This window comes from Fukomys damarensis, unplaced genomic scaffold (assembly GCF_012274545.1).
Source record: "Fukomys damarensis isolate Sample0158 unplaced genomic scaffold, DMR_v1.0_HiC HiC_scaffold_29, whole genome shotgun sequence".
Lineage (NCBI taxonomy): Eukaryota > Metazoa > Chordata > Mammalia > Rodentia > Bathyergidae > Fukomys > Fukomys damarensis.
Genome location: NW_022900941.1, coordinates 17,859,079 through 17,885,313, shown reverse-complemented (window position 1 = coordinate 17,885,313; position 26,235 = coordinate 17,859,079). Strand labels below are relative to the sequence as shown.

Below are 26,235 nucleotides of genomic sequence, written 5' to 3'. Positions count from 1 at the left end.
TGTTATCTCTTAACTGTTTTTGTCTTTTTCCTTCTTTTTTTTTTTTAAACCTAGCTTCCTAGGTGTTGCTTCTCCTAGGGGAATAGCATAACAGGTGAGGACTTGAGCATAAATGCTTGAACACCTTGACTCCTAAGGCTTCTACTTTTTGGCTATCAATATGATGGGTTTGATTGAGTTGCACATTCTGTTTTGTTTTGTTTTGTTGGGGATTGAACTTGGGTCCTTGCATTTGCGAGACAGGCACTGGAACCACTGAGCTAAATCCCCGGCCCTGTTTTGATTTTTTGAGACAAGGTCTTGATATGCAGTTCAGGCTGGCCTTGAACTCATTATGTAGCAGAGGCTTTGAACTCATGGGGATCCTCTTGTCTCAGGCTCCCTAGTGCTAAGATTACACTCCTGTGCACCATACCCAGCAAGGAGAACATTCTAAATTATAGTCTTCTTCAGTTTTCCTTAATTTTTGCTTTTCACCATATTCTCACTAGTCTTTCTTGTGCAAGTGTCTCTACTTTCCTGTCAGGGATGTGTGGATAACAGCCTTCTTAAGACTCTCATTTCTAGGACTTCAGATTAATTTTCTGATTTTTCTGCTACTCGCTCTACAGAGATTAACTTTGGACTGCAAATAGAACTGCAGAGTTTCTCTGTTTACATTGAAATCTACAATACTTTTTTTTTTCTGTTTGGTAATAGGTTACTGTACTTTTAAGGCAGAATGCCATCCTCTTCTCTCATAAGTATTATAACAAAGGTTAATATTTGTATTATTCAGCTTTCCCATTTTTGCAAGTAAATACCCAAAACTGGCAACTTAAAGGAGGAGAGGTTTATTTTAGATCACATTTTTGGTGAGTTCCATCCATGGTCAGCTGGCTCCAAGGCAGAAATTGCAATGGTGGAAAGACCTATAGGAGGAAAGCTGTTCGTCATTACAGCAAGAATCAAATATTGACCAAGAAAGAAAGAAGGGAAGAGCTGTGGACAAGAATACACTCTTCCTGGTCATAGCCCCAGTGACTTGCCTCCTCTGACAGCCCCTACCTACTCATAATACATTAAGCTATGATTCATCCACTGATGAATACAATGCCCCCCCCATCATCCAGTCAGCTTCCAAACACAGTAACGCTTTTGGGGAGGATATTTTAGACCTGAACAATAATAACATTTTAATAAGAATTCCAATATATTTGTTATAGGAGGCTTAATATTTTTGATGTATCATTTTATATCCCATTCTCTTGTTAAACTTTAATGTAAGGGTAAGCACACTACTTTCTAATGGTAGAACTATGTGGGGTTGTTTTATTTTGTTTTGGTCTCCCTCCTCTAATTGACTTCTGCTCCTCTGAAAGCAAAGCTAGTTTTCATTGCCAACCACAAGGTGGTAAAACTACTCTTTATGTTATACTCAAATTCATAGATCCAGAAAATAGAATAGTAATTGATAGGGGGTAGGGGTGGGGGAATAAGATGTTGGTTAGTGGATATAGAGTTTTCGTTTTGGAAGATAGTGCTCGCTTCGGCAACACATATACTAAAAAAGTTTTAGAAGATAACAGTTCTGGAGATTGGCTACACAACATTGTGAATGTATTTAACATAGTGAAGCTGTACACTTAAAATGATTAAGATGTTAAATCATACAGTATATATAGCTTACCATACTTAAAAATGAAAGCAAAGTGTTCTTGTCAACAGAGTTGAGAGTAGGTACAGATGGGACCAGTGTCAAATAGAAAGGCCACAGATTTCTGTTACTAGCTGAAACTCTAGCAGATTTTCAAGAATAAACATGGTAGAACTGGGGTAAAGCATGTGCTTAGCTTCCATAAAACCCGGTTTTGATCTGCAGCATGACAAAGAAACAAAACAAAAAGTATAAACATTCCTCAGTTCACTTTTTTATATCAGTCTATAGTCCTGAAATCATTGTGTTTTTTGTTTTTTGTGCTGGGGATCGAACTCTGGGACCTTGCGCTTGCGCTTGCGAGGCAAGTGGTGGAACCACTGAGCTAAATCCCTAGCCCAAAATCATTGGTTTTAATTTTTGTACAGTTTAATAGTTTTCTTGTAGAGAAGACATACTGACTGAAGTCTACACCACTGTAACTTGGATTTTTACTTCTTCATCGTCTGTAGGTTCTTGCTCATGGTTTCTTTTCCTGAATGACACTCCTAGAGTCTGGTTCTTAGGCCTTCTCTCCTTTATTTTTATGCTTTCCCTGGGAGATTTAAATAAGTTTAAACTTTTAAAATATTATCTATATGTTGATGGCTTCCCAATATAACTCCAGACCAAACTTCTTCCCTCATCTGCAGATGTATATATCCAATTGCCAATTTGACATCCATTTAGATGTCTAATAGGTTTCATGAATTTAATAAAGCGAGAACTAAGTTTGATATTTCCTGTCAGAAACGAAGTGCTCTCACAGTCTGCCCAATTTAATTTATTGTTATTTTTTCTCAGGCCAATAATCTAGGATTGATTCTTATTCTTTCTTCCATGCTATAAAGTCCACCTCAATTGAGTATCCAGTCAATTTTACCTTCAGAATATAATGAAATTTGATGCTTTTCCATCAACTTCTTTGGTAAGACCTGGTTTAAAACCACAATCTCTATCCTGTTTTATTAAATAGACATTTAAATATTTTCATCTAACTCATTTCCTCCTATAATTTTTTTCAACCAAGCAGTTAGAATGATCCTGTTGAACATTAGTAACATTATCTTAGACCTCTACTCAGACTGTCCTAAAAGATGGTTCTCCATCTTACAATGAGAGGCAAAGTCCTTACTAATCTATAGAGTCTAGTTTCCTCCTCCTCCTCCTTTTTTTTTTTTTTTTTTTTTTTTTTTTTTTTTTTTTTTTTTTTTTTTTTTTAATTGGTACTGGGCATTGAACTCATGACCTTGTGCTAGCAAGGCAGGCGGTGGAACCACTGAGCTAAATCCCCAGCCCTCTATTTTCCTTTGTGACCACATTTACTACCCTCCTTTACTGGCTCACTTTCATCCTCCAGAATGCATTTGTCCCTGACCTTTTTACTTATTTTCCCTTTGTCTAGAATGATCTCTCATCACTAACCTTATCCTTGTACCTAGCTTCCTCACTTGTTCCAGATCTTTATTTAGCATTACCTTCTTTTGAAGGTTTCCTTGGCCATTTTATCCAAATTTTTACACCTTGCCTAATATTATAATAAATAAATAAATAAATATATGTATATGTATATTTGTTATTGAATTTGTCTCTCTCTTTTTTATTTATTTATTTTTTTTGTGTGTGGTACCTGGTATTGAACTCAGGACCTTGTGCTAAATCCCTGGTCCTTGTTTTGTGGTTTTTTTTTTCAATTTTATTAGTACATGTTTGCAGTTCATGCAGTTTACAGTCATCTTGAGACTGGTTACATACATGTACATATTACAGCTTGTTTTTTTCCCTTCTCTTTTCCTGCCCCTTTCTCTCCTGTCTCCTTTTTCAAACTTGATATTATTTGTCTTAGTTCATGTTAAAGCATGTAGTATTTATATTATTTGGAGTTATTAGGTACATGGCATATCTTTATTCTTATTCCCCTTTCCCTCCTCACCCCTCATTCTAGTTCCCTTGGATCACTTCTGTATTGCTAGGAGTCCATGCCCTTGTTACTTTCTGTCAATCTTACATCCATTTTCTTTGTACTGTGCCTCACTCAGATGAGAGATCCCATACAGTATTTAAACTTGCATGCCTTAATTATTTCACTTAATATTATATTTTCCAGGTGCATCAGTTCTTCTACAAATGTCTCAAATTGGTCATTTGTTATAGTCCAGTAGTATTCTATTAAACAGAGATACCACATTTTGTTTATTTAATCATCTGTGGATGGGTATAAAGGTTGCTTCCAGGATTTAGCTATTACGAATTGTGCTGTTATAAACATTTGTATACAAGTATCACTGTAGAATGATTTAAGTTCTTTGGAAAGATACCTAGCAGGGGGAATTGCTGGGTCATAAGGAATTTCTTTTTTTTTTTGGTTTTTTTTGAGACAGGGTCTCACTATGTAGTACAGGCTGACCTGGAACTCACTGTGTAGCCCAGGCTGGTCTCGAACTCACAGCAATCCTCCTGCCTCCCAAGTGCTGGGATTACAGGCATGCACCGTCACTCCTGGCAGGAATTTCTAATTTCAGTTATTTGAGAGATCTCCATACTAATTTCTGTAATGTTTGTACTGGTTTACATTCCCACCAACAATGAAGTAGGGTTCCTTTTTCACTGCAGCCTCACCAGCATTTGTTATTTGATTTCCTAATGATTGCTATTCTTTCTGGATTAAGGTGAAATTTTAGAGTTGTTTTAATTTGCATTTCTCTGATAGTGAGAGATGTTGAACATTTTTTTCATATATCTGCTGACATTTGTATTTCTTACTTTGAAGTTGTTCATTTCTCTTGCCCATTTCTTGACTGGGTCTTTTATTTTCGGTGGTTTAATTTTTTTGAGTTCTTCATATATTTTAGATATTAGTCCTCTGTCTGAAGAGTAGTTGGCAAAAGTATTTTCCCATTCTGTAGGTTGTCTCTTCACTCTGCGAATTGATTCTTTTTTTTTTTTTTTTTTTTTTTTTTTTTTTTTTTTTTAAAATTTTAGTCTGGTACAATCCCATTTGTTAATCTTGCTGTTATTGTGCAATTGAGGTTCTGTTTCGAAAATCCTTTCCTATACTTGTCTTCAAGTGTTTTGCTTATTTTTGTTTGTTTGTTTGTTTTTGTTTTTGAGACAGGGTCTCACTATGTAGTTGAGACTGACCTGAACTCACTGTGTAGCCCTGGCTGGTCTTGAACTCACAGTGATCCTCCTGCCTGAGGCTCCTGAGTGCTGCTTTACCTATTTTATCTTCCAGTAGGTTTAATGTTTCTGTTTGAATGTTTAGATCTTTGATCCATTTTGATTTTAATTTAGTATATGGTGATAGGTTCCAGTTGTAATCTTCACAAAGATAACTAGTTTTGCAGCATTTGTTTAATAGGCTATCCCTTCTCTAGCATGTGCTTTTGGCCCCTTTGTCAAAGATCAAATACTTGAAATATGTGTGGGGAGGTTTCTGTATCTTCAGTTTTTTTCCATTGATCCATGTATCTGTTTTTGTTCCCATACAATGAACTCAGGACCTTATACTTGTGAAGCAGGCTGTGGAACCACTGAGCTAAATCCCCGGCCCTTTCTTTCTTTTTTTAAAAATCACTATTGCTTTGTAGTATATCATTTCAGTTAGGTATTGCTATGCCTCCTACTTTGCTCTTGTTGCCCAAAATTGCTTTTGCTATTCTGGATCTCTCTGGTTCCATATGAATGTCAGGATTATTTTTTCTAGATCTGTAAATATGCTATCGGTATTTTGATTGAGAATGCATTGAATCTTTGTAACAGTTTTGGGGAGTATAGCCATTTTGACAATACTGATTCTGCCTATCCAGGAGCAGTGAATATCTTTCCATTTTCTGATGTCCTCCTCGATATCCTTTTTTCAGAGTACTATAGTTTTCTTTGTACAGGTCTTTTATTTCCTTGGCTAAGTTAATTCCTAGTTGCTTCATTTTCTTGAAGCTACTATGAATGATATTATTTTCATAATTTCATTCTTATTCCATTCATTGATGCTGGATACAAGGGCTAATGGTTTTTGTGTGTTGATCTTGTATCCTGCTACAATTGCTGAAGTTGGTTATTAATTGTAAGAGCTTTTGGTGGAGTTCTTTGTGAGTTCCCAAAAATTAACTTCCAGAAATTTAAAAATTTCCTTTGATTTCTTCTGTGACCTGTTGGTTGTTAATTTTCCCTGAGCTTTAGCCTTTTCCAAAATTTCTTCTGTTGTTGATTTCCATTTTCAGTGCACAGAGGTCTTATACTATGCATGGGATAATTTTTATTCTTTTATATTTACTTCAGCAGGTTTTGTGGACTAGACTGTGCTCTATTGGAAAAAGTACAATGTGCTACTGTAAGGAATGTATATTCTGGGTTGTGGAATGCTATGTATATAGCCATTAAATCCATAGGTTCACAAGTGTAATTCAGCTCTGAAATTTCTTTATTAGTTTTTTTGTTTAGTTCATCTATCTCTTTGGGAAAGTGGGTTGTTAAAATCCCCTAATATGATTGCTAGTGTTTATTTGATCTTTTAATTCCAGCAGTTTTTGTTTTATGTAAGTGCTCCAGTATTCTGTGAATGTTTATCAATAATATCTCTTCTTGTTAGAATGAACTCTTTTGTCTCTTCCAATCAGTTTTGGCTTGAGGTCTACCATGTCTGATATTTGAATTGCTACTCCTGCTTGTTTTTGTGGTCCTTGTTCATAACATATTTCCATCCTTTAATATTTAGTCTACGAATATCTTTTTTTTTAATGTCTGTGCCCTCCAAACAGACTCAAGTGGAGTTTTTAAAAAATTATTTGCATTTTTTTCCTTAAATTCTTTTGTTGGTACATTTTAGGTATAGAAGACATTTACATTTATCACTGGGAACTTGTACCTTTACATGGTATACCTTGGTTCTTATTTTTTCCCCGTTCTCCTGCCCTCCCTTCAACTCCTCCACCCCTCCCTATTTACAAAGTCTTTGAGTCTGTGAATATCTTTTTGGATTTGATGAGTTTTTTGAGGCAGGCAGTGGAACCACTGAGCTAAATCCCTGGCTAGATGAGTTTTTTTAATGTAACAGATTGTTGGATTCTATTTTTTGATACGGTCTACCAGTCTGTGTTTGTTTTCTTTTGTTTTTTCCCTTGATTTTTTGAGACAAGGTCTCCCCATGTAGTTGAGACTGACCTGGAACTCACTGTGTAGCCCAGGCTGGTCTTGAATTCGCAGTGATCCTCTTGCCTCAGCCTCCTGAGTGCTGGGATTATAGGTGTGTGTCATCATGCCTAGCTGTGTCTTTTAATTAGAGAATTGAGGCCATTAAAATTGAGAGATGTTACTCAGTTGTGTTGGTTACTTACTGTCACTGCCTTCTTTATCTGTTGTATCCTTTGTTTTTATTTACCTGATGTTTTTTGTTGTTGTTTATCCATTGTCCTCACTTGTTTCCTGTTTTTCGCTGTGTCTGATTCATTATTTTTGTCAATATCATTCTTAAATTATTTCTTCTAGAGCTCATTTATCTAGATACTCATGTATCTTTTTTTTTTTCATTGAGTTTATTGGTACATTTTAGGTATACAGTGCAGTTACATTCATCTTTGGGATCTTGTACCTTTACATGACAGGCCTTGGTTCTCATTTTTTTCCCCTTACCCCTGCTCTCCCTTCACCCCCTGTATCTTTTCTGCTAGTATTATTCATTATTATTCAGAAATATTTTACTTCTCCCTGTATTTTGAAGGATAGCTTTGCTGGATAGGATAATCTGGATTGGAAGTTATTTGCTCATAGGTCTTGAGGTACTTCACTACAAGCTTATCTGGTCCTTAGGGTTTGTGTCGAGAAGCCTGATATTGTTCTAATTGGGTTACCTTTATAAGAGATTATTTGTTTTTCTCTGGCAGCTTTTAAAATTCTGTTTGTTTCCTATCTGGTAATTTAATAATATACTTTTGAAGCTGGGGCTTGTGCTTGCAAGGCAGGCAGCAGAACCACTGAGCTAAATCCCCAGACCCCATTACTTTTATTTTAAACTCTTGTATTTTTGAAAATTTCTTCTATCATTTCTGTAAACATATTGATATATCCATGTGTCCTATCTTCTAGTTTTTCTGTAATTGTAATTAGCCTTAGATTGGTCTTATTGTCATCTAGTAGCTGCTGGATAATCTCTTCTCTTATTTTTCTTTTGACTTCTTTGAGTTCTTTATCATACTATAATTCACTATTTTGTTTTCCATATTAGTTAGACACTGTCTTCATATTGATCATTTCTACAATTTATGAATTCTACAGTTTTTTTTTCCTATTTCCCTAAAATTCATCAAGGTCGTATTGAGTGAGATTGTTGTGAACCACTGATTTATTTGCTCTTTAAACTGATCTATTTTCTTCATCCTTGTATTAATTATATATATATATTTAAGTATATGCCCCATTTCTTTTCCTCTCCTTGGGGGGGGTACTGAAAGCTTAGGAGTACAGAAGTGAGAAGAGTTTGTTGCACATATGGAGATTTTTAGGATTTTTCCCTCTTGTGAATATTTTTCAGCTTTGTATGTCCAGTGCTAGTATTTCCTTCTGTTATTGAAGTGATATGATCTATTCCTATGTTTTGCTTAGTTACTTCTAGTTGTAACAGCAGTCATGGATCTTGTAAGATTCATTCTTATAACACTTCTATATGATAGTTCTGGGAATCACACTGATGAGAGGTGGTTGGGTGAGGAATATTAGACACTAAGTGGGATGTCTGAATGGGGGAATAGTGGTAGATGAGAAGAAAGGGTTGATGTGAGGTCTGATTCTATTGCCATACTTTGTTAGCATTGTGAGTCCCCGCCCTGACTGCTGGGAGTTGAACTCCAGGACCTTACACTTACAAGGCAGGCATGTTGCCACTGAGCTAAATCCCTGGCCCTAGTATTGAGAGTTTTCAGAGGATATTTATTGGGGCAAGGGTTGGATAGGGGAGAAAGTTTGACTTTATAATTAACAAAAGGTATGTGGTTGTCAACACTTGCTGGTAGAAAGGACAATATGCTAGGTAATATATGATTGAGCCCAAGGCTTATTATGATGAGGAAGATTGATGGTTAATACTAGAGAAGGCTGGAATGACTAAGTACGGGAAATTTTATAATTTGGGAGGGGAGGCATTTACGTGTTTGGAAAAAGAATAATGAGATATGTTAATAATATTGTTTCAGGGATTTGAGGTGAAGAAATTAGATAGGGAGCTGAGGCAAAGGAGAAAACCTAGCCACCTGTTAAATCAGAGCCAATGAGAGAACAAATATACAAAAGTAACAACCTAATAAACACAAGAAACCATTAAAGAATGTAATATAGCCCCACATTACTAAACAAGTCAAGAAACATACAAAAACTTAAACCTGTAAGATGTCCAACAGAAACGCAAATTAAATATTCCAGTGAGACATTGAATAAGTTATTCTAGGTTTGTTTTTTGCCAGAAAGTCTGAGAGCTCACACTCCAATAACTCTGATCCTTTCCCCACAGTGCTGAAGCTTACTCAGGACTCAGGACTTCTTTCAGCCAGGTTGTAGGCATTCTAGCAACGTCCGATCTAGTTTGAGTTCTTGGATTGAGAACTCTTGCTGTCCCTCTCCTGGGGTGTGCTGGTGGAATTGTTAGAGATTCACTCATACAGTATTGTCCACAGAGTCAGCATTATTCCTATGCAATCAAATCAGCTACTATAGTAACAGACTAATCTATTCCAGTGGTATTTATCAGGGCTAGTTGTGAAATAACATACCATGAGACCCTATTTTGGGTCTCCTTGTAGCCTAGAGAAGAAATTCATGGTTATAGTATAAGCTTCATAACAGCCCAGTTATTGACCTATAGTTAATGTGCACTAAATGCAGTGGCTGTGTTTCCTCTAGTGGTGGAAAACACTCATTAATTTTATTTTAAATTTTTGGTAGTGGGGTTTGAACTCAGGTGTGAGGCAGGTGTCTACTTGTGAGGCAGGTGGCTACACTACTGAGCTAAATCCCCAGCCCTTTCCTTGGTGATTTTGAAAGAAGCATTTATCTGAAGCCCAGGGTGTTGGGGACTGGATAATGCCAGAAGCAGTAAAGGAAAGAAAGAGAAAAAGTCTTCTGGTATGTGGTGTATTGAAGAGGGGATCGCAGGAAGGCAAAAGGATCTTAATGATGGTAAAGGCGTGCTGTATATTTAGAGGGGGGCTGCAGGGAAATCTGGGTAAAAAATTGGTAGTGAGAAATGGGGGTGGGAGAAGATTCTATGACTGATGGAAATAACAGAGAAAAAGTTAATAGGCAAATGAAAGGGGGAGGGAAAGAAAAGAAAAACAATGAATAAGACATAGGAGAAAGAAGTCGGCAAGAGATATGGATAAAAGTAGGAGGAAGATAAAGAGACAAGGGAGAATTCCCTTATCCTTTGTAAAATATGTTGGGAGAAAAAAGGCAGGAGGAAGAGAAGCACTCACAAAGCAAAAAGGGTAAAATAATGGAATAAAAGTGTGAGGGAAAATGGATAGCAAAGAATAAAAAATCATTAACAATGAAAGATTAAAAAATATAAAATGAAAAATGATATAATCCAATAAAGAATAATAAGCAGGTCTTTTAAAGAATAATAAGCAGGTCTTTTAAAAATTGTTTTGGACACAAGGCTCTTTTCCTCAGCCTAGGTTTGAAGAACAGACCTCAAGTCTGTATAGTCTAAGTGGCAGTCCTCTCCCTGAATGGTGATGGGTGTAGAAAGAACATGGCGCCAATCTGAGCTTCCAGTCCTGTGTGCTGAGGCTGAACCTGACCTCTGACTTGCAGGAGCTGGGTCTGTGTTCACCAGCCACTGCCTGTCAGTGGAACTCCCCCAGTCTGCTCTCCAATTACTGGCATTCGTGACTGGCTATTCTTTATCCACTTCAGAATATGGCAGTGTGAAGCAGCCACAGGACTGCTCCGGAACCCAGGCTCAAACACTCGGCCCTTCCCTACAGTGACCTCCCCACCAGCTCTTCTCTGCGATTGTGGCTGTAAGCACTTGTACCAAGGTCAGTCACCAACTGTTAACTATGGAAGGCTGCTGTGGAAGCAGTGTTCCGCATTTTCCTTGCTGGTTCTAACTGCTGATGATTCTTTCAGTCCCGATGCAGTTTTCTGGTTCTTCATGAGTAAAAAAAAAGTTGTTAGCTTCTCTTTGTGTCCCATATGGTGTCTAGCCACCTGATCTCTCCTCCATGGTGTGATCTGTTTCTTCTGTATCACTTGATCCTATTTTCTTCTCTCAGTTCCCTTGCGGTTCCTAGGTAATCTCTACTTACTTTGATTAAAGTGATTGTTTTGCAGACTCTAAATATCTTGTCCTGGAGAAGCTGAGTTGCTGGCACTCACTGGTTCACCATTTTGGGACCTCCACTACTCCTTAAAAACTCTTTCTAAAATCTTACTTTAATTCTTTACCCATCAATCTAGTTCTAATTTAAGTATTTTATGATGAGGAGATACTTAAAATAATGTCCTCAACCCATCAAATTAAAAGTTTATGTTTTAATTTGAGACAGGGCCTTGCTAAGTCACTGGTTTGTCCAGACAGGGCTCAAACTTGAGATTCTCCTTTCTCAGCCTCTCAGAGTGTTGGGATTATAGGCATGCACCACTGCATTCAGCTCTAGGTTTCAAAATTTGTATCCTCTCATAGGAAATAAAACCAGAGAGTAGAGGTGAGTATATATAAATTTAGGATGGCCAACCATCACACCTAGATTCTTATATTGACTTTTTATAGGCATGTAATGTATATTCTTCAAGGAGGGGCATACAAAGTTAGATAGCACATTTACTTTAGGCCCCTTAAATCATAATTGGAAAAATGTTATAAAAATATTACATTGCTCAATATTCTTTGTTGTTCACTTATAATAGTTATAGTTTGAGTTCCATTTGTAAAGAATGCTGATTAACTGTTTTTGAAAAAGAAATATTTTACTCCTTGGCTAGTGGGAGTAAAACACAAGAGTGTCAATTTTAGAATACTTTTTCTCCAATTGGTTGTCTCTGTGACATTGTACCTCTTTCTGTATATGGAGTCTGATTTGTTTTTCTTTTTTCTTTTTTTGTTTTTTAGTTTATTGGTACATTTTAGGTATACAGTACAGTTGCATTCATTATTGGGATCTTGAACATTTACATGACAGGTCTTGGTTCTCATTTTTTCCCCTTATCCCTGCCCTCCCTTCGCCCCCTCCTCCCCTCCCTGATTTGTTTTTCAATGATTATTTTGTATTGTCTTCCTAAACTTATAATGATGCAATCTTTCTACTCAAGCATAAGACTTGAGACTTTTAAACTTATTCCTATTAAATTATGTTCCATTGATGTGGACTTTATATGTTCATTCTTGTAATAAATCTACATTTTGTTTATTCAGTTTTTTTTTTCAGCTTTAATTGAGTTTATTGGTACATTTTAGGGATACAGTACAGTTATACATTCATTGTTGGGATCTTGTACCTCTACATGACAAGTCTTGATTCTCATTTTTTCCCCTTACCTCTGCCCTCCCTTCACCCCCTCCTCCCCTCCCCATCTACAAACACTTTATTTTCATCTTTTTCCTGTATTCAGTTTTACATTTTATTTATCTAACCAAAGTTATAAACTTCTGGCAGTGTGGGAGAAACTTTCTTCAGGTCATTAATGTTAAGAAATGGGTATGGATATATTAAAAAGCAGAGGTTGGGAAAGTTTTTCTGATAATAAATATTTTGGACTGTATAGGCCATGCAGTCCCTTTCAAAACTGTACCACAAAAGCAGCTATTTACAATTTGTAAATGAATGAAGTTGTGTTTCAATAAAACTCTTTATAAAAATAATTAGTGAGGTGGATTTGGCCTATGAGTGATATTTTTATTTTCTTTTTGTTTATTTAATTTAATTTATATTTTTGGTGCTGTGGATTGAACCCAGGGCCTTCATGCTAAGAGCATACTCTACCATTTAGCTCTACCCCTGGCCCCATGGGTAGTAATTTTGAGCTCTTTGTTTAAGGATCTTGGAATTCTCTCTCTTTTTTGAGATAGGATCTCACTTGCAGTTCAGGCTGGCCTTGGACTCACTATCTAGCCCAGGCTGGCCTTGAACTTGGGGCGAACCTCCTGCCTCGGAGAATTCTCTTTCATTTAAACTAAAATTTAAAAAATATTACTACAAGAATATTCTAGATTATCTTTTTTGCATTGAGAATTTTGTGAGAAATTCCTCCCCTCACACCCACATGAAATACTTCTTATTGTTGAATACTGAATGGATAGAATAAATTAATTATATTTGAACAGAGAAAAGTGGACTAATTGAGACCTTATCTGGAATGTAGGTGGACATATAGAACATCATACTAATGAAGAAATTGATTTTTTTTTAGCTTCAAAACTTTATTATCAGAGCCAGGCATGGTGCCACATGGCTGTAATCCCAGCACTCAGGAGGTTGAGGCAGGAGGATCACTGTGAGTTCCAAGCCAGCCTCAGCTACATAGTGAGTTCAAGGCTAGGGATTTAGCTTAGTGAGCGCAAGGTCCTGAGTTTGATCCCTGGTACCAAAAAATAAATAAATAAATAAATAAAAATAAAAACATAGCGAGTTCAAGGCTAGCCTAAGCTGCATAGTAGTCCCTGACTCCAAACAAACAAACAAACAAACAAAAACCTTTGTTGTCAGTAACTATGATAATGTGAAATGAAAAAATTTTTTCTTCTTTATTACATAGACTTCAGTTACATAGACTTTTAAATATAGACTTTAATAGTACTTAGAGCTGATTTCATCTTTATGTGTAGAGGTGGCTATTTCACCTCTAATAAAATTGGCTTCGAAAATGTGGGCAGAGCTTACTGTGGCTTTTCCAAAAATCCCTTATCCCCTTCTACCTTACTAGCACACCTTGGGTCAGGAAGTATCTGTGATTAGCTGAAACCCTCCTTTTTCAGTGTTCCTTTCATTGAGGAGTGCTTATTTGACATGTTTGGCCATTGAGGCCCTAGGAGAAGTCACTGTGTTGTAACTCCTGAAAGTTTGTTAACTCCATTGGGCATGATGGCACACAGCTGTAATCCCTAGTACCCTGGCAGGCTGAGGAAAGAAGATCACAAGTTCAGGCCCAGCCTAGGCAATTTATTGACTTAGCAAGGCCATCTAATTTTATATATGAGTAAGAAACTGTATAAAAAGCTAATATGTAATTTAATGGCTTAGCAGGAATTATTATGCATCCAAAAAACAATAATTCTCTCAGAACAGCTGAGATGGATACCATTTCCCCCCTGTCTAGGAGGATGCAGAGACTATTTCCTGTTTGGCTTTTTATTAGTAAAAGTTGTAGAGCAATTTTGTGCTAATGGAATCAGACTAATGAAGTATAATATTTACAAGATATTAGCAAGCATTAGACACTAGTTGTTTTTAAAGCTTATGAACAGAAAAGGCAGTTCTTTTAAAAAATTCATTAGGTTTTTAGCATATACAAAGGGTTTATTTATATCACCCTGCATCTCTTGTTTACCTTGAAAGTATTTCAAGCTTTTATGCCTTTCCAGTACATTACTGATGTTTCTTAATGGGTGAAGAGAACTAACGAAAAAAAAAAAAAGTAAACATTATTTTAACTTGTTTTTTCAAAATTAAAACATGCACAGATGTAAGTTACTTTAGCTAAAGTTTTTTCCTCTTCCTTCTCCATTAACAAACTCTAGAATTCTTTGGGTATACTGACATTGGATATGATGTATGGAACTGTTAAGGATGGATGGATAGAAAGATGAGAAGACTAGTGAATTAACTAACTCAGGAAACAACCCACTCTTTTTATGTATGATGTGATTTATTAACTCCCTTTAGTGATTGAATGGTATGGGTTGGGTTTCTTTTTTTGATCTGCATTCAAATGGAAATAGCATTTGTAAAACCAGTTTTTAAAGCCAATCATATTTCCTTCAGTGATAGCTAATTTGAAGTTTCTGTCCTGTTACTCCTTTATACCATTGCTGAAATTCTCTTTTTATGAGTGAACAGTTATTTGGTTTATATTAAAGAGAACTTATCAGCATAACAATAAAGGTACTTTTGGTACTTTTTAATTTACCACATATAATCTTCCTTCATTTGATCACAGCTTGATTTACCTGGGTTATCATTGTCATGAATGAGACTAAGAAGTTGGATATAGATGTCTAGGATGTTTATAATTATGTGCTTTTACACAAGAGCAATGCTTTAGGCAAAATGCAACTTGCAGTGTATCCAAAACAAATACTATTGTTTCATAGTTTTCAATACAGAAATTTCTGACCAAAGAGTAAGATTTATAGACTTTAATCAATTGTTTCAGTAATCCCTTTAGATTTTTTTTCAAAAATAGGCAACTTCGGTTTCAGTTATCAAAATGCATTGTATGTCCCACATTTCCTGGAAAATAAGACTGGATCTTATATTAATTTTTGCTCCAAAAGATGCCGTAGGGCTTATTTTCAGGGGGATGTCTTAGTTTTCCATATAGAACAATCTTTGTTTACTCATGTACAAAAATCTACATTTGCCAGGCATGGTGGTGCACATCTGTAATCTCAGCACTCGGGAGGCTGAGGAAAGAAAATTGCAGTGAGGTCAACTGGGGCTACATAGTTCAGGGCCAGCTTGAACTACAAAGCAAGACCCTGTCTCAAACAAACAAACAAAAAAATCTGCATTTATTCAAATACAGTCATGTCATCTTCTGGAACATCATCATAACTCTTCAAACCCCCATTCTGGACTGAATTTCTTGCAAGTCAATTTCCAGTGGAATCATTGACCCCAATCTCTCACATTCAGTAATAGAGCTCTCCTTAAATGAACATCTCTTGTCCACGTAGCCTGCTTGTAGTGCATTGGCAACAAAGCTCTCATGAATTCTTCACTCAAGTCATGACCTCTTAGAAGCTGGGCTTCACAAAGTTTCCATTAAAATAAGTGTTAATTGAAGACTTGAGACAGGAATGACCACAAAATTAATGACAGGAATGATGGTGTACACAAAAGTGATGAAAAACTGCAGACACTGTTGTGTAAGGAATTGGTAAGTGACACGCACAGAGAGATGCAAAATGGAAGTAAAATAATAAAAGGTTTATTTTGCTGGCAAAAGGTCAGTGGCACTAAGAGCAGTGCCAGTGTGTTTGTGGTATGTAATGAATGCATTCATTGTAGGTAGTTGCTTTTTTTTTTGTAGGTAATTGCTTTTAACTGTAGACCTGAAACATATTCTAATGGCTTAATATACCAATTTAGGACTTGTATATACATGGTATTTAAAAATTTGAAAATGCGGGTGGGGGATTTGGCTCAGTGGTTCTGCCGCCTGCCTTGCAAGTACAGAGTCCAAGTTCCATCCCCGGTATAAAAACAACAACAAAAATATTTGAGACTGCATGATAACCATGATAATTTGGGTAAGACAAGAAGTGAAAATGACAAAATACTGAGCATCAAGGAAGGCAGAAAGAGGAAGAGGTACTAAGGAAAGAAGCAGAAATGAAAGCTCAGAGAAGAATCAGGAGCACCTTGAGAGTTCCATGAGAGTTTTTCCAGGAAGCAGTGATTCTTCTGTCCAAGACACTATGAAGAGGCTGAGATAGATAAGAGATTTCCTCCTCACTATATCCATTGTATTTGTCATTTGCCAAAATTAGAGTTTGGGCGGATTCTTTTCTCATTTTCAACTAATTTATTTTCTTTTTTTAGTTTTCACGATGTTAATACTACAACTTTGTATACTTTTTGTGTATCTTTTAGATCTTATGCAAGATTAAGAAAGGTATAAAGCATGTTATTTATGAAATATATATTAAAATTTTATATAGATAGATTTTTCTAGAAACCTAAATAAGAAATTAGTAACTTTTTGCCTCATGAGTAGCCAGTTTCTGGGCCACTTTGAGGAACAGAAACTGAAGAGAGTTTTCCACTCTGGTATCTCTTGAATTGTGTACATGTGGCTGTGTCACTAACTTTAAGTTAGTGAAATTAGGGTGCGGGATGTAGCTCAGTGGCACTACGCTTGCCTGGCAAGTGCAAGGTCCTGAGTTCGATTCCCAGTACTGGGAAAAAAAAAAGGGAAATTACAACTAAAAGTCATTTTATTGTGTTGAGCTTTTATAGTTATGGAGAAATTATTGTGGCTGGAAAAAAATGTGATTTGGCTCTCTGAAACCAGGGCCTTTGTTGTTTGAAGAAAAGTAGATGGAATTTATTCAGTTAATGTTCAGTTAGGTTTGGTCAGATACACCATATTAAAAAGTAGAAATTGGGGCCAGGGATTTAGCTCAGCGGTTTGGTGGCCTGCCTTGCAAGCACAAGGACTCCAGTTCAGTCCCCGCTACCAAAAAAAAAAAAAAAGTAGAAATTAATTCTGCTATGAGAAGGGTTCCATATGAGAGTCTAAAAGACCAATATTTTCCCTACAATAATAGCCAACTTCCAAACTAAGTGTGCATGGTAACTGTTTAGCAAATGACTGTTTTCAAGTGAGATGCCTTGAATTCTGTAGTTAGAATTCCAAATAGAATATGAGTGCCTGTGTTATATCTGTGCATCTCATTAAATTCTTTGAGTAATAAAAATATTTATTCAAAGAGATATGGGTGTTAATTGTAGAAAAGGTTTGGTTTTTTTATGTAAAGAAATTGAAGAAAACCAGATTAGATAAAAATTGTTCCAGTTTATGAGTCTTTGAATAGAAATTTAGCTAAATCATGTAAAATGATTCTGAGAAAAGTACAGTGCTGTTTAATTTTCTATTTTTTATTTGTATCAGAATTTGGATTACAAATAATAAACATTGAACATGTGTATTCCAAGATATGACTGCTACAAACACTGAAGTATGTATTGATATTTTAAGTAGTGGATTAAAATTAGGTTCCTCAAGGTTTTGGAAACAGCTCAATGAAATGGAAAGCTACTTTTTAATTTCTACAGCCAAGCTGGATGAATTACAGTGTAAGCAATCAACAATGAATTTGGAACAAAGAATATTTTTTTCTGTACCAGTACAAAACTGAAACTTCACATAGAATTGTAAAGTTGTTGGCACCTTAAACTACGTTTGGTCTGGATGAAGAAAGTTTTCTTTGTAATTGTAAGGTGGTAGTCCCTATAACTTGGGTCCTGTATGCCATTTTCCCATGGGGAAAAAACAGGTATTTTTATTTTCATGGATAACTATGATTACTGGCAGCCTTCCCTTTATGACATAAACTTTAGCTTTCATCAAACATGGTGTAAAATTTGTATCAGCCATATTTTCCTCTTAAATTATAGTATCTCATAAAAATCTTTATCAGTCATCTTATTTTTTTCCTTACTGTTGACTCTTGCACTGTAAAGTATTCCCACATGTTCTACAACTCTGTTTTTTTCTCAAGCTGTTCTTAATGCTCCTGGACCCAAGTGCTCCTCCTTCAGTGTCAGGTATCCTATTTTTAATCATTTCTTTGTACCAAAATTTATTTCTCACTACTGTACGTATTGCCTCTTTTTCATTACCCATAATCTCTTAACCACTTCTGTGTGATGCTTATAAATGATCTAATAATAATTTAATCTGCTGGTCTTTTTAGCTCTCATCCTGTGCAACATCTTTGTGGCATTAGACACTGCCAATCCATGTACTCTGTCAAATGTCTTTCCTCTCATCTTTTAAAACTGATGTTTGTATGCCTTCTCCTTAAATATTTCTGATTCCTTGCTTTATTTTCTTTTTTGAGACAGGGTCTCCCTATGTAGTTCAGGCTGTCTTGGAATTCACTGTATAACCAAGATGGGCTTGAACTCCTGCCTCAGCTTCCTGAGTGTTGGGATCACAGGAGTGCACCTCCTCACCAGGCTTTGTTTTCTAAATGAGTATTTTCCCCAAGGTTCTGGCCAAGAACCACCCCCCATTTATATAATATACACTTGAGAATCCTATTCATTTTCATTTTTTCTGTTATCATCTTCATGTATAGCTTTTTTTATTCATGATTTGAGTCATGAGTTGAATTGAAACTTTTTTTTTGTTCCAGGTATTGAAAACTTGGGACCTTGTGCTTGTGAAGCTGGCAACGGAGCCACTGAGCTAAATCCTTGGCCCTGAATTGATTCTTCTTTTTTTTTTTTTGGTACCAGGGATCGAACTCGGGTCCTTGCGCTTACAAGTTAGGTGGCGGAAATGCTGAGCTAAATCCTCAGCCCCCTGAATTGATTTTTAAGTTCTGATTTATATTTTCTTTCCACATGTCTCACACATAAACTATTATTTTTCCTGACCTCAGTTTTCCCACCAGCTACTACCGCATTTCTTTGCTCCCCCTTACCTAATAATTCTGAGACAGTATGTTGTACTCATTATGTCCCCTTCCTCTGCTCCCATCTGTCTTGAATCCACTCATACGAGGCTTCATCAGAGTTACTCTTTTCAAAACTGTAGCTCTTGCTAAATCAAATGGTCATTTCTTAGTACTCATTTTACTAGACTTTTCAGCAGCATTTGCTATCATCTTCATTCCTTCCTTCCTTGAAAGTTTTTTGCTTCACTGCTGTGACATTATATCCTTCTGGTACCTATCTATGTAACTGGACATTTCTCAGTCTTCTTTGCTGAATTCTTCTTGTGACCTCTAATTATTAAAGTGCTCAAGGATTTGGTCTGTGTCTTTTGATACTTTCCCCCCATTGCGGTAAAAAAATGTATAACATAAAATTTACCACTTTAATTATTTTAGCTGTATGGCACAGTAACGTTGAGTGTGTATACCTTGTTATGCAACAGATCTATGTACCTTTTTCATCTTGCAAAACTTCAATTTCACTCATTGAACCGTTCACCTTTTCCACCTCCCTTCCCTCTTGGGAAACATGCTCATTTTGAAAGCAAAGGAAAGATGTGGAAGTATTCTAGGAAAAGGAGAACAGAGATCAGAATTTAAGAAGCTCAGGAGATATCTTCCTCCTTAGGTGATCTCATCTAGTCTCCTGACTACATATTATCACTGTGGTATTTTGCTTTAGAATCATTTTAGCACTCCCTATCTTATATTGCTTCCTTTCAGTTTCACACATTTGCATTTTCAGATACTGTTTTTCTGTTTCTAGAGTTATTAGGCTAAGCACCACCCATTAAATTTTTTTCACTGCTTATTAGATTTACTTTTTATTCTTGAATCAGTATTAAGGTGTGTTTATTGTTTGGTTATTTTCTCAGGTATTTTTTTCTCATGTGATTTTCTTGAGAAGTGTAATATTGGAGAGCTTGGCTAACCTCAGATGTTTTTGCCACCTTTCCAAATAAGGCTTATCTTTTTTTTTTTTTTATTGAGTTTATTGGTACATTTAGGGATACAGTACAGTTACATTCATTGTTGGGATCATGTACCTTTACATGGCAAGTCTTGATTCTCATTTTTTTCCCCTTACCTCTGCCCTCCCTTCACCCCCTCCTCCCCTCCCCATCTACAAACACTTTATTTTCATCTTTTCATTCTCTCACATTTTTTTCTTTTCCCTTTTTGTTCTTCCCCTACATATCACACCTTCCCTACACCTTTAGCTCCTTTCCTCCCATTTCTAAATGTCAGTAATCTTATTAGAATCTTATGCATTGTTGCAGAATATTCACACCAGGGAAACTATTTGGTATTTACACATGTGGGACTTATTTATTTCACTTAGGAGTATATCTTCAATATGTATCCATTTTCCTATGAATGAATCTATTCTCTCGCTCTTTATGGCTGAGTAATATTCCATTTCAAATAAGGCTTATCTTGACTGAAGATATAATTCATGGTTTCTACTGCTTTCCTTTCAAGCAGTTTAGATCCCTTTCCATTGTTTTCTAGCATCCATTGCTGATAAACCCAGCCACCAGTCTTATTTTTTTCCTTTGCAAGTAATTGTTCTATCTGGACATTTATATGATTTTTATCTTTATTAAAATTGATAAATCTTAGAAGGGTGTAAATAGTTATCTGTCTTTTCAATCTAACCTGAAACTTGGTGGTTTTCCTTTTCAGTTATCCATGAATGGTGTTTCTTGAGCCCACATTATTTTCCATTTGTTATTTACTTAATTCTTGCTTTTCTTCTGTCTGGTGCTTCTTCTCCTTTTAAGCACCTTTGTTTTTCCCCCACATAGTTTGTCTTCTGGATGAACTTTCAAGGTATTTTCCTCCCTCTTTTCCTTTACCATTTCCATTTAGTTAACTTTCTTTTCTATATTTTGAGATAATCCTTGTACTACATCTTCTGGTCAGCTATTCATCTGTCAAAAATAATGATCTTTAGTGCTGGGGATTTAGCTCAGTGTCACTGTGCCTGCCTCACAAGTGCAAGGTCCTCAGTTCAATCCCAGGTATCAACAACAAAAAAAAAAAAGAAAAGAAAAAAAAAGACCTTTTTTTGTTTGTTTGTTTGTTTTTTGGTTCTGGGGATCAAATTCGGGAACTTGTGCTTGCAAGGCAGGCAGCAGAACCACCAAATCCCCAGCCCAAAAAAGAGATCTTTAAAAAAATAAATTTACTTTGTTTTTTAATCATGGTTTTGTATGGGAGGGGGAGAAAGTAGTGAAAAACAATTAAGATGTGATATATACATGTACCAACTCTACATGATGAATATAATCATTATATATTATAACCATGTATTAATAAAAATTCTTAAAAAGTAAAATTATTTTGAGCTTTAGGGAGAGAGAAAGTGTGTGTGTGTGTGTGTGTGTGTGTAATTAAAATTTACTTAAGTGTGCTTACAGTTTTTGTGCAGGTGTTTTTCTTTCCTACCACTTCTCTTTAACTAGGTATATGTTGATTGTTCTGTTATTGTTCTCTTTCAAATGTTAGGCCCTCTTACATAGTCAGTTATTTTTCTTTAATGCTTCATTGGACATCAGGCCAAGTGCTGAATTATATCCTTAACAGCAGGAATCACAGAGATTAGTTAGCATATGCCTCCTGTGTAAAGTTTAAGGACAGTCAGTCCCATTGGAGATACCTGAAAGAAGCCTGATCCTCTCTGATCTGTTTTAGTTCTGCTAAGTGTCCAAAGTAGGGTTATGCTGCCTGCCTCATGTTAGGAAAATGTGGCATATTCAGAGGAATCCGGAGGACCTTATCTGGAAGCTCTTAAGCTATCTGAAAGCTAAGCTGCCAGCAATCCATAGCCCTCAACTTGTACCAAGGCTGTGACACTGTTTCTCAGTGAGAGTTACAGGGCAATTTACCATAGCTGCATACCAATTTGTCCTGACGATACCCTATCAGAACCTAAGTCTTAGGTTAGGTTCTAATAGTACACTGTATCAGTTGGTTTTTAACATTAACCTGGAGTTGGGCATTGAGGGAAATAAACCACAATCAGCTTTCATGTTTTAGAATATCCTGAATCCTCACTCATTCCAAGCTATTTACATTTTGATGACTCTAATTTATTGAATCTCTAATTCTTACCACTATGCTGACACACATATCAAGTGACCTACTCAGCAGTCTGATGTGGGTATCTTAAAACTGTCATAGAGATTACATAGCCAAATATGAATTCTGATTGTCATTCCAAAGATGTTCCTCTCCCAGCTTTCCTATCTCATTTAATGTCACCACCACATTTCACATTTAGTGCTCAAAGCTGATATCTTGAATTATTTTGGACTTCTTTCTTTCTTGTTCAGTATGTACTTTTTTTTATCTATATCCCAGTTGATCCGTTAAACTTACTGCCTCTGCCTTCAAAAAGTACCTAAAACTGCCTACTTCTCACCACTTCCATCTCTACCACTCATTTATACATTATTGCTTCTTTTCTGATTTACTGAAGTGAGCTGCTGACTTCTTTCTGTTCTTCTGTTCTTGGCTTCTCCAGTTTATTTTCTATAGGCTAAGGTTAAAAAAACTCTAGGATTCTAAGAAAACCCAACCTTCATGCTATTGTTTACAAGACTTTCCATTATAAGAGCCCCATCTGCTTTCTAACCTTATTTTCTACTTTTGCTAACTGTACTTGAGTCACATTACTTTGCTTGCTTTTCTTTATGAGTAACCATTTTGTGTCAGAACCTTTGTACTTGCTGATCATTTTGTTGAAAATATTCTTAACAGATTTTCTTATTAAATTGGTGTTTTAATCACATCTCAAATTCCTATTTTAAAGAGATTCTATTCTGGATTATTCTATAAAATAGTTACTTCTGACCTTCATTAGGAATCGTATGTGTTTGTTTACTGTCTTTTCCTGTCATCCTACATGAGGAAAGGGCATTCATTCATTCATTCATTCATTCATTGGTTTTCTTGAGATAGGGTGTTGCCGTGTAACCCAGGTGGTCCCAAACTCACTGTGTGGCCCAGGCTGCCCTTGAATTTGCAATGGTCCGCCTGCATCAGCCTCCTGAGTGCGTGTGCCACCATGCCTGATTAAGGAAGGGCTTTAAAACTCACTACCTTATCCCTAGCACCTAGACCAGTGCTAGTTACATAGCTTGTCCTCAATAAATAATATACACTTCAAGTGACATCTTAACCAAATTTAATATGATTTCAAAATAAAAACACTGTATATTTACATGCATTATCCTGTAAGAAAAATCCCTTGTCCAAATTTTGCTTTTTAGTTGTATTGTTTCTAGGCTTGTTCTGAAAAGAATAACAAACTTGTTTTACTATTTCATATATTTTGTTTTAATTAAAGTATTTTTATTTTACCTAAAGATATTTATTTGGTAACTTGAAATCTTTTCCCTTTCTTTTTAAGAACTACATTCTATTTTACCTGTAACCTATTCCATGATAATGTACTTATTCCAAATTCCAAATTCCAAATTTTTATTTTATAACACATCTTAGAAGATATGTAGGGGTTGGGGATTTAGCTCAGTGGTGCCACTGGCTGCCTAGCAAGCACAAGGTCCTGAGTTCAATACCCAGTACCAAAAAAAAAAAAAAAATGTGTAAAGTCAAAACTATTGGGAATAAAGGGAGAGTAAAGTAGATATGCATGCCTTGCCATTCAATATAATATTCTAGTACTTATTTTACCTTATGATTTACTCGCTGTCTCAAACAGACATATGATGATCCTGACCTACGACTCATTCTTTCTTTTTCTCTATTTTTTTCTTTTAGTTAGAAATTTAGTTTATGCTCACTATCCTCATTAGATAGATTTTACTTCTATAATTTAATAAAGCAAAAAGTGGGCATGGTGGTGTACATCTCTAGTCCCAGGTACTTGGAAGCTTGAGGAGGGAGGATTGCCTATTAGAGATCAGCCTAAGCAACCTATGCAGTGAGACCCTGTTGAAAGAGAACAGGGTAGGACCAGGGACTTAGCTCAGTGGTTCCGCCACCTGTCTCACAAGCACAAGGACCTGAATTTGATCCTCTATACAGGAGAGGGGCGGGGGAGAGACAGAGAGAGAGACAGAGAGAGGGGTAGGGAGCATTTAGCAAAATACAGAAATCACAACTTGGGATGACATCTAACAGTATGGGAAAATAACACATATGAAACACTCCACATAGTCAATGCTGTTGGTATCTGAAAAGTCATAAAAATCATCACATGTCCATGGTCTCATGTGCTCTCATAAACACCTCTCTCTAACTTAGTACTATAGCATTTGTAAACTATTTATATCAAGCTCCATAATCAGAACTTTTTTTTTCAAGAGTAGGAAAAATTTATTGAGGGAAAGAAAGCTTCTTTCTAAGGGAGACAGAAGGGGGACTGGATAGTGGGTTGCCCACACACTGAACTTCTCATAGGTATTTTATACAGCAAAGCCATGAGGTGAGACAGGGGCAAAACTATAAGACCTGGGCTAGGGAATTAATTCAGTGGTTCTGCCACCTGCCTCGCAAGTGCAAGGTCCCAAGTTCGATCCCTGGTACCAAAAAGAAAAACAAAAAAACAAAAGCACTATAAGACCCAGTGGAAAATTACAAGGTGGGCATGAGGTGGGGCAGAACTTTTAAGATGATTGCCTTGGATGAGTAATTAATAAATTAATATTGTTTTGTTTTTATTTTTTCCAGGTGTATGGTGGCTGATGAAGTAAGTGTTTTCATATATTTTGTAAAATTCCACTGGATTTTGTTGTTTTTTGTTTTCCATATGACTGTATGTCTGTAGGAAGAGGGAGAAAAAAAGAAATGGAGCATTGGGGTAGCGAGAGGGGGAAAGATAGAGAATGAATGTGTTTGTTCGGGCATGTGTATCTGCAGGACATGTTTGTGGAACCTATGTTGATATTAACATTAGTAATAGTGATCTAAAAGTTTGTATTTTCCTATGATATAAAAGTGTGCTTTGAAATGTAGTCTTTCAAAATGGTGAGCTCAAGCTAGGTGTAAATTCATTCTTCACAACTTCTGAACTAGGTATAACCATTATATGTGTGATGTGTGATGTATGTTTCTGTGTATAATTTTTTACAAAAACCTCAGTTTTATGTCTGGTATACAGAAAATATATTGTAAGATAATACCACCCTTGCTTATCTTCCTAAGTAAGTCACTAGAAAAGTCTTAGCAGCTATGGTACCTTTATCTTCAGTTTGCTATCAAAGAGATGTGAGTAGGCTTTTAAGGTATGGAATCCCCTATAGATTGAGATAAACATTTGGTCAGCATCTGAGCCCATTTAAAATCTTATATTCTCCAACAAACCCCTGTCTTACTTAGTAAGCATTAAACTAATGAATGTGCCAGGTTTATGATGAGCTTTAGCCAGCCAGTCTTTTCATTATGCCAGTTGCTTTTCTTCATCTCTTTTTATTTACATTTACATACTAGTTGTCACATATTGAGTGATTTATCGTCTTTGTTTGAAGTCTTATTTTGTAATTTAATGTTTTTAAAAGCCCTTTCATAATTCCTCAGTACTTAGAAATAGTTCTACTTTTGCATCCATCATAATTATTTTTTCTTTTCACCAGAATTTTTGAAGACTTAATTCTTTAAAAACTATTTGATTTGGCAAGGTTTGTTACATTAAATCCTATTCATAGTGGGTTTTGTTGTTGTTGTTGTTGTTGTTGTTTTTTCTGTGCTGGGGATCAAACTCAGGACCTTTGTGGTTGTGAGGCAGGCACAGCACCACTGAGCTAAGTTCCCAGCCAGGCACAGTGGTGCATATACGTAATCTCACCACCCTAGAGGCTGAGAAAGGAGTGTCTCCATGTGTTCAAGGGCAGCCTGGGTTACATAGTGAGTTCAAAGCTAGCCTGAATGAACTATATAGTGAGACCCTAACTCAAAAACCAGCAAATAAACAAACTATCTTTATACATGAGTATAAAAAACAAAGGCTAGAGAAATTAACAAGATGATGTACAAATTCTAAGATCACAGTTTTAGTCACTAGTATTCTGTGTTAGTAGTAGAGTTAAAATGCTAATTTTATGGAATATTATTGAGCTGCTATGAATGAATATGAATTAAAAATGCCATCATAGAAATAACTTCTGTATACGTGAACTACATCAACTCTGGTGTCTTAGTTACTTTTCTCTCA

General features: G+C 36.0%; 1 protein-coding gene across 8 annotated transcripts in view; it reads left to right on the top strand.

The window, feature by feature from the left end:
* Positions 1-26,235, top strand: part of Zranb3 (zinc finger RANBP2-type containing 3) — a 240,322-nt gene that overhangs the window by 55,888 nt on the left and 158,199 nt on the right. For 6 of the 8 annotated variants that reach the window (XM_010606168.2, XM_010606169.3, XM_010606167.2 and 3 more), the window contains exon 3: positions 24,756-24,774. The exons of 1 other annotated variant lie outside the window; for it this stretch is intronic. In XM_010606168.2, coding sequence (XP_010604470.1) covers positions 24,756-24,774 — 19 coding nt within the window. Of the gene's footprint in view, positions 1-10,582; positions 10,708-24,755; positions 24,775-26,235 lie in introns of all 8 variants that reach the window. One more of the 8 variants, XM_010606170.3, reaches the window with a different exon arrangement.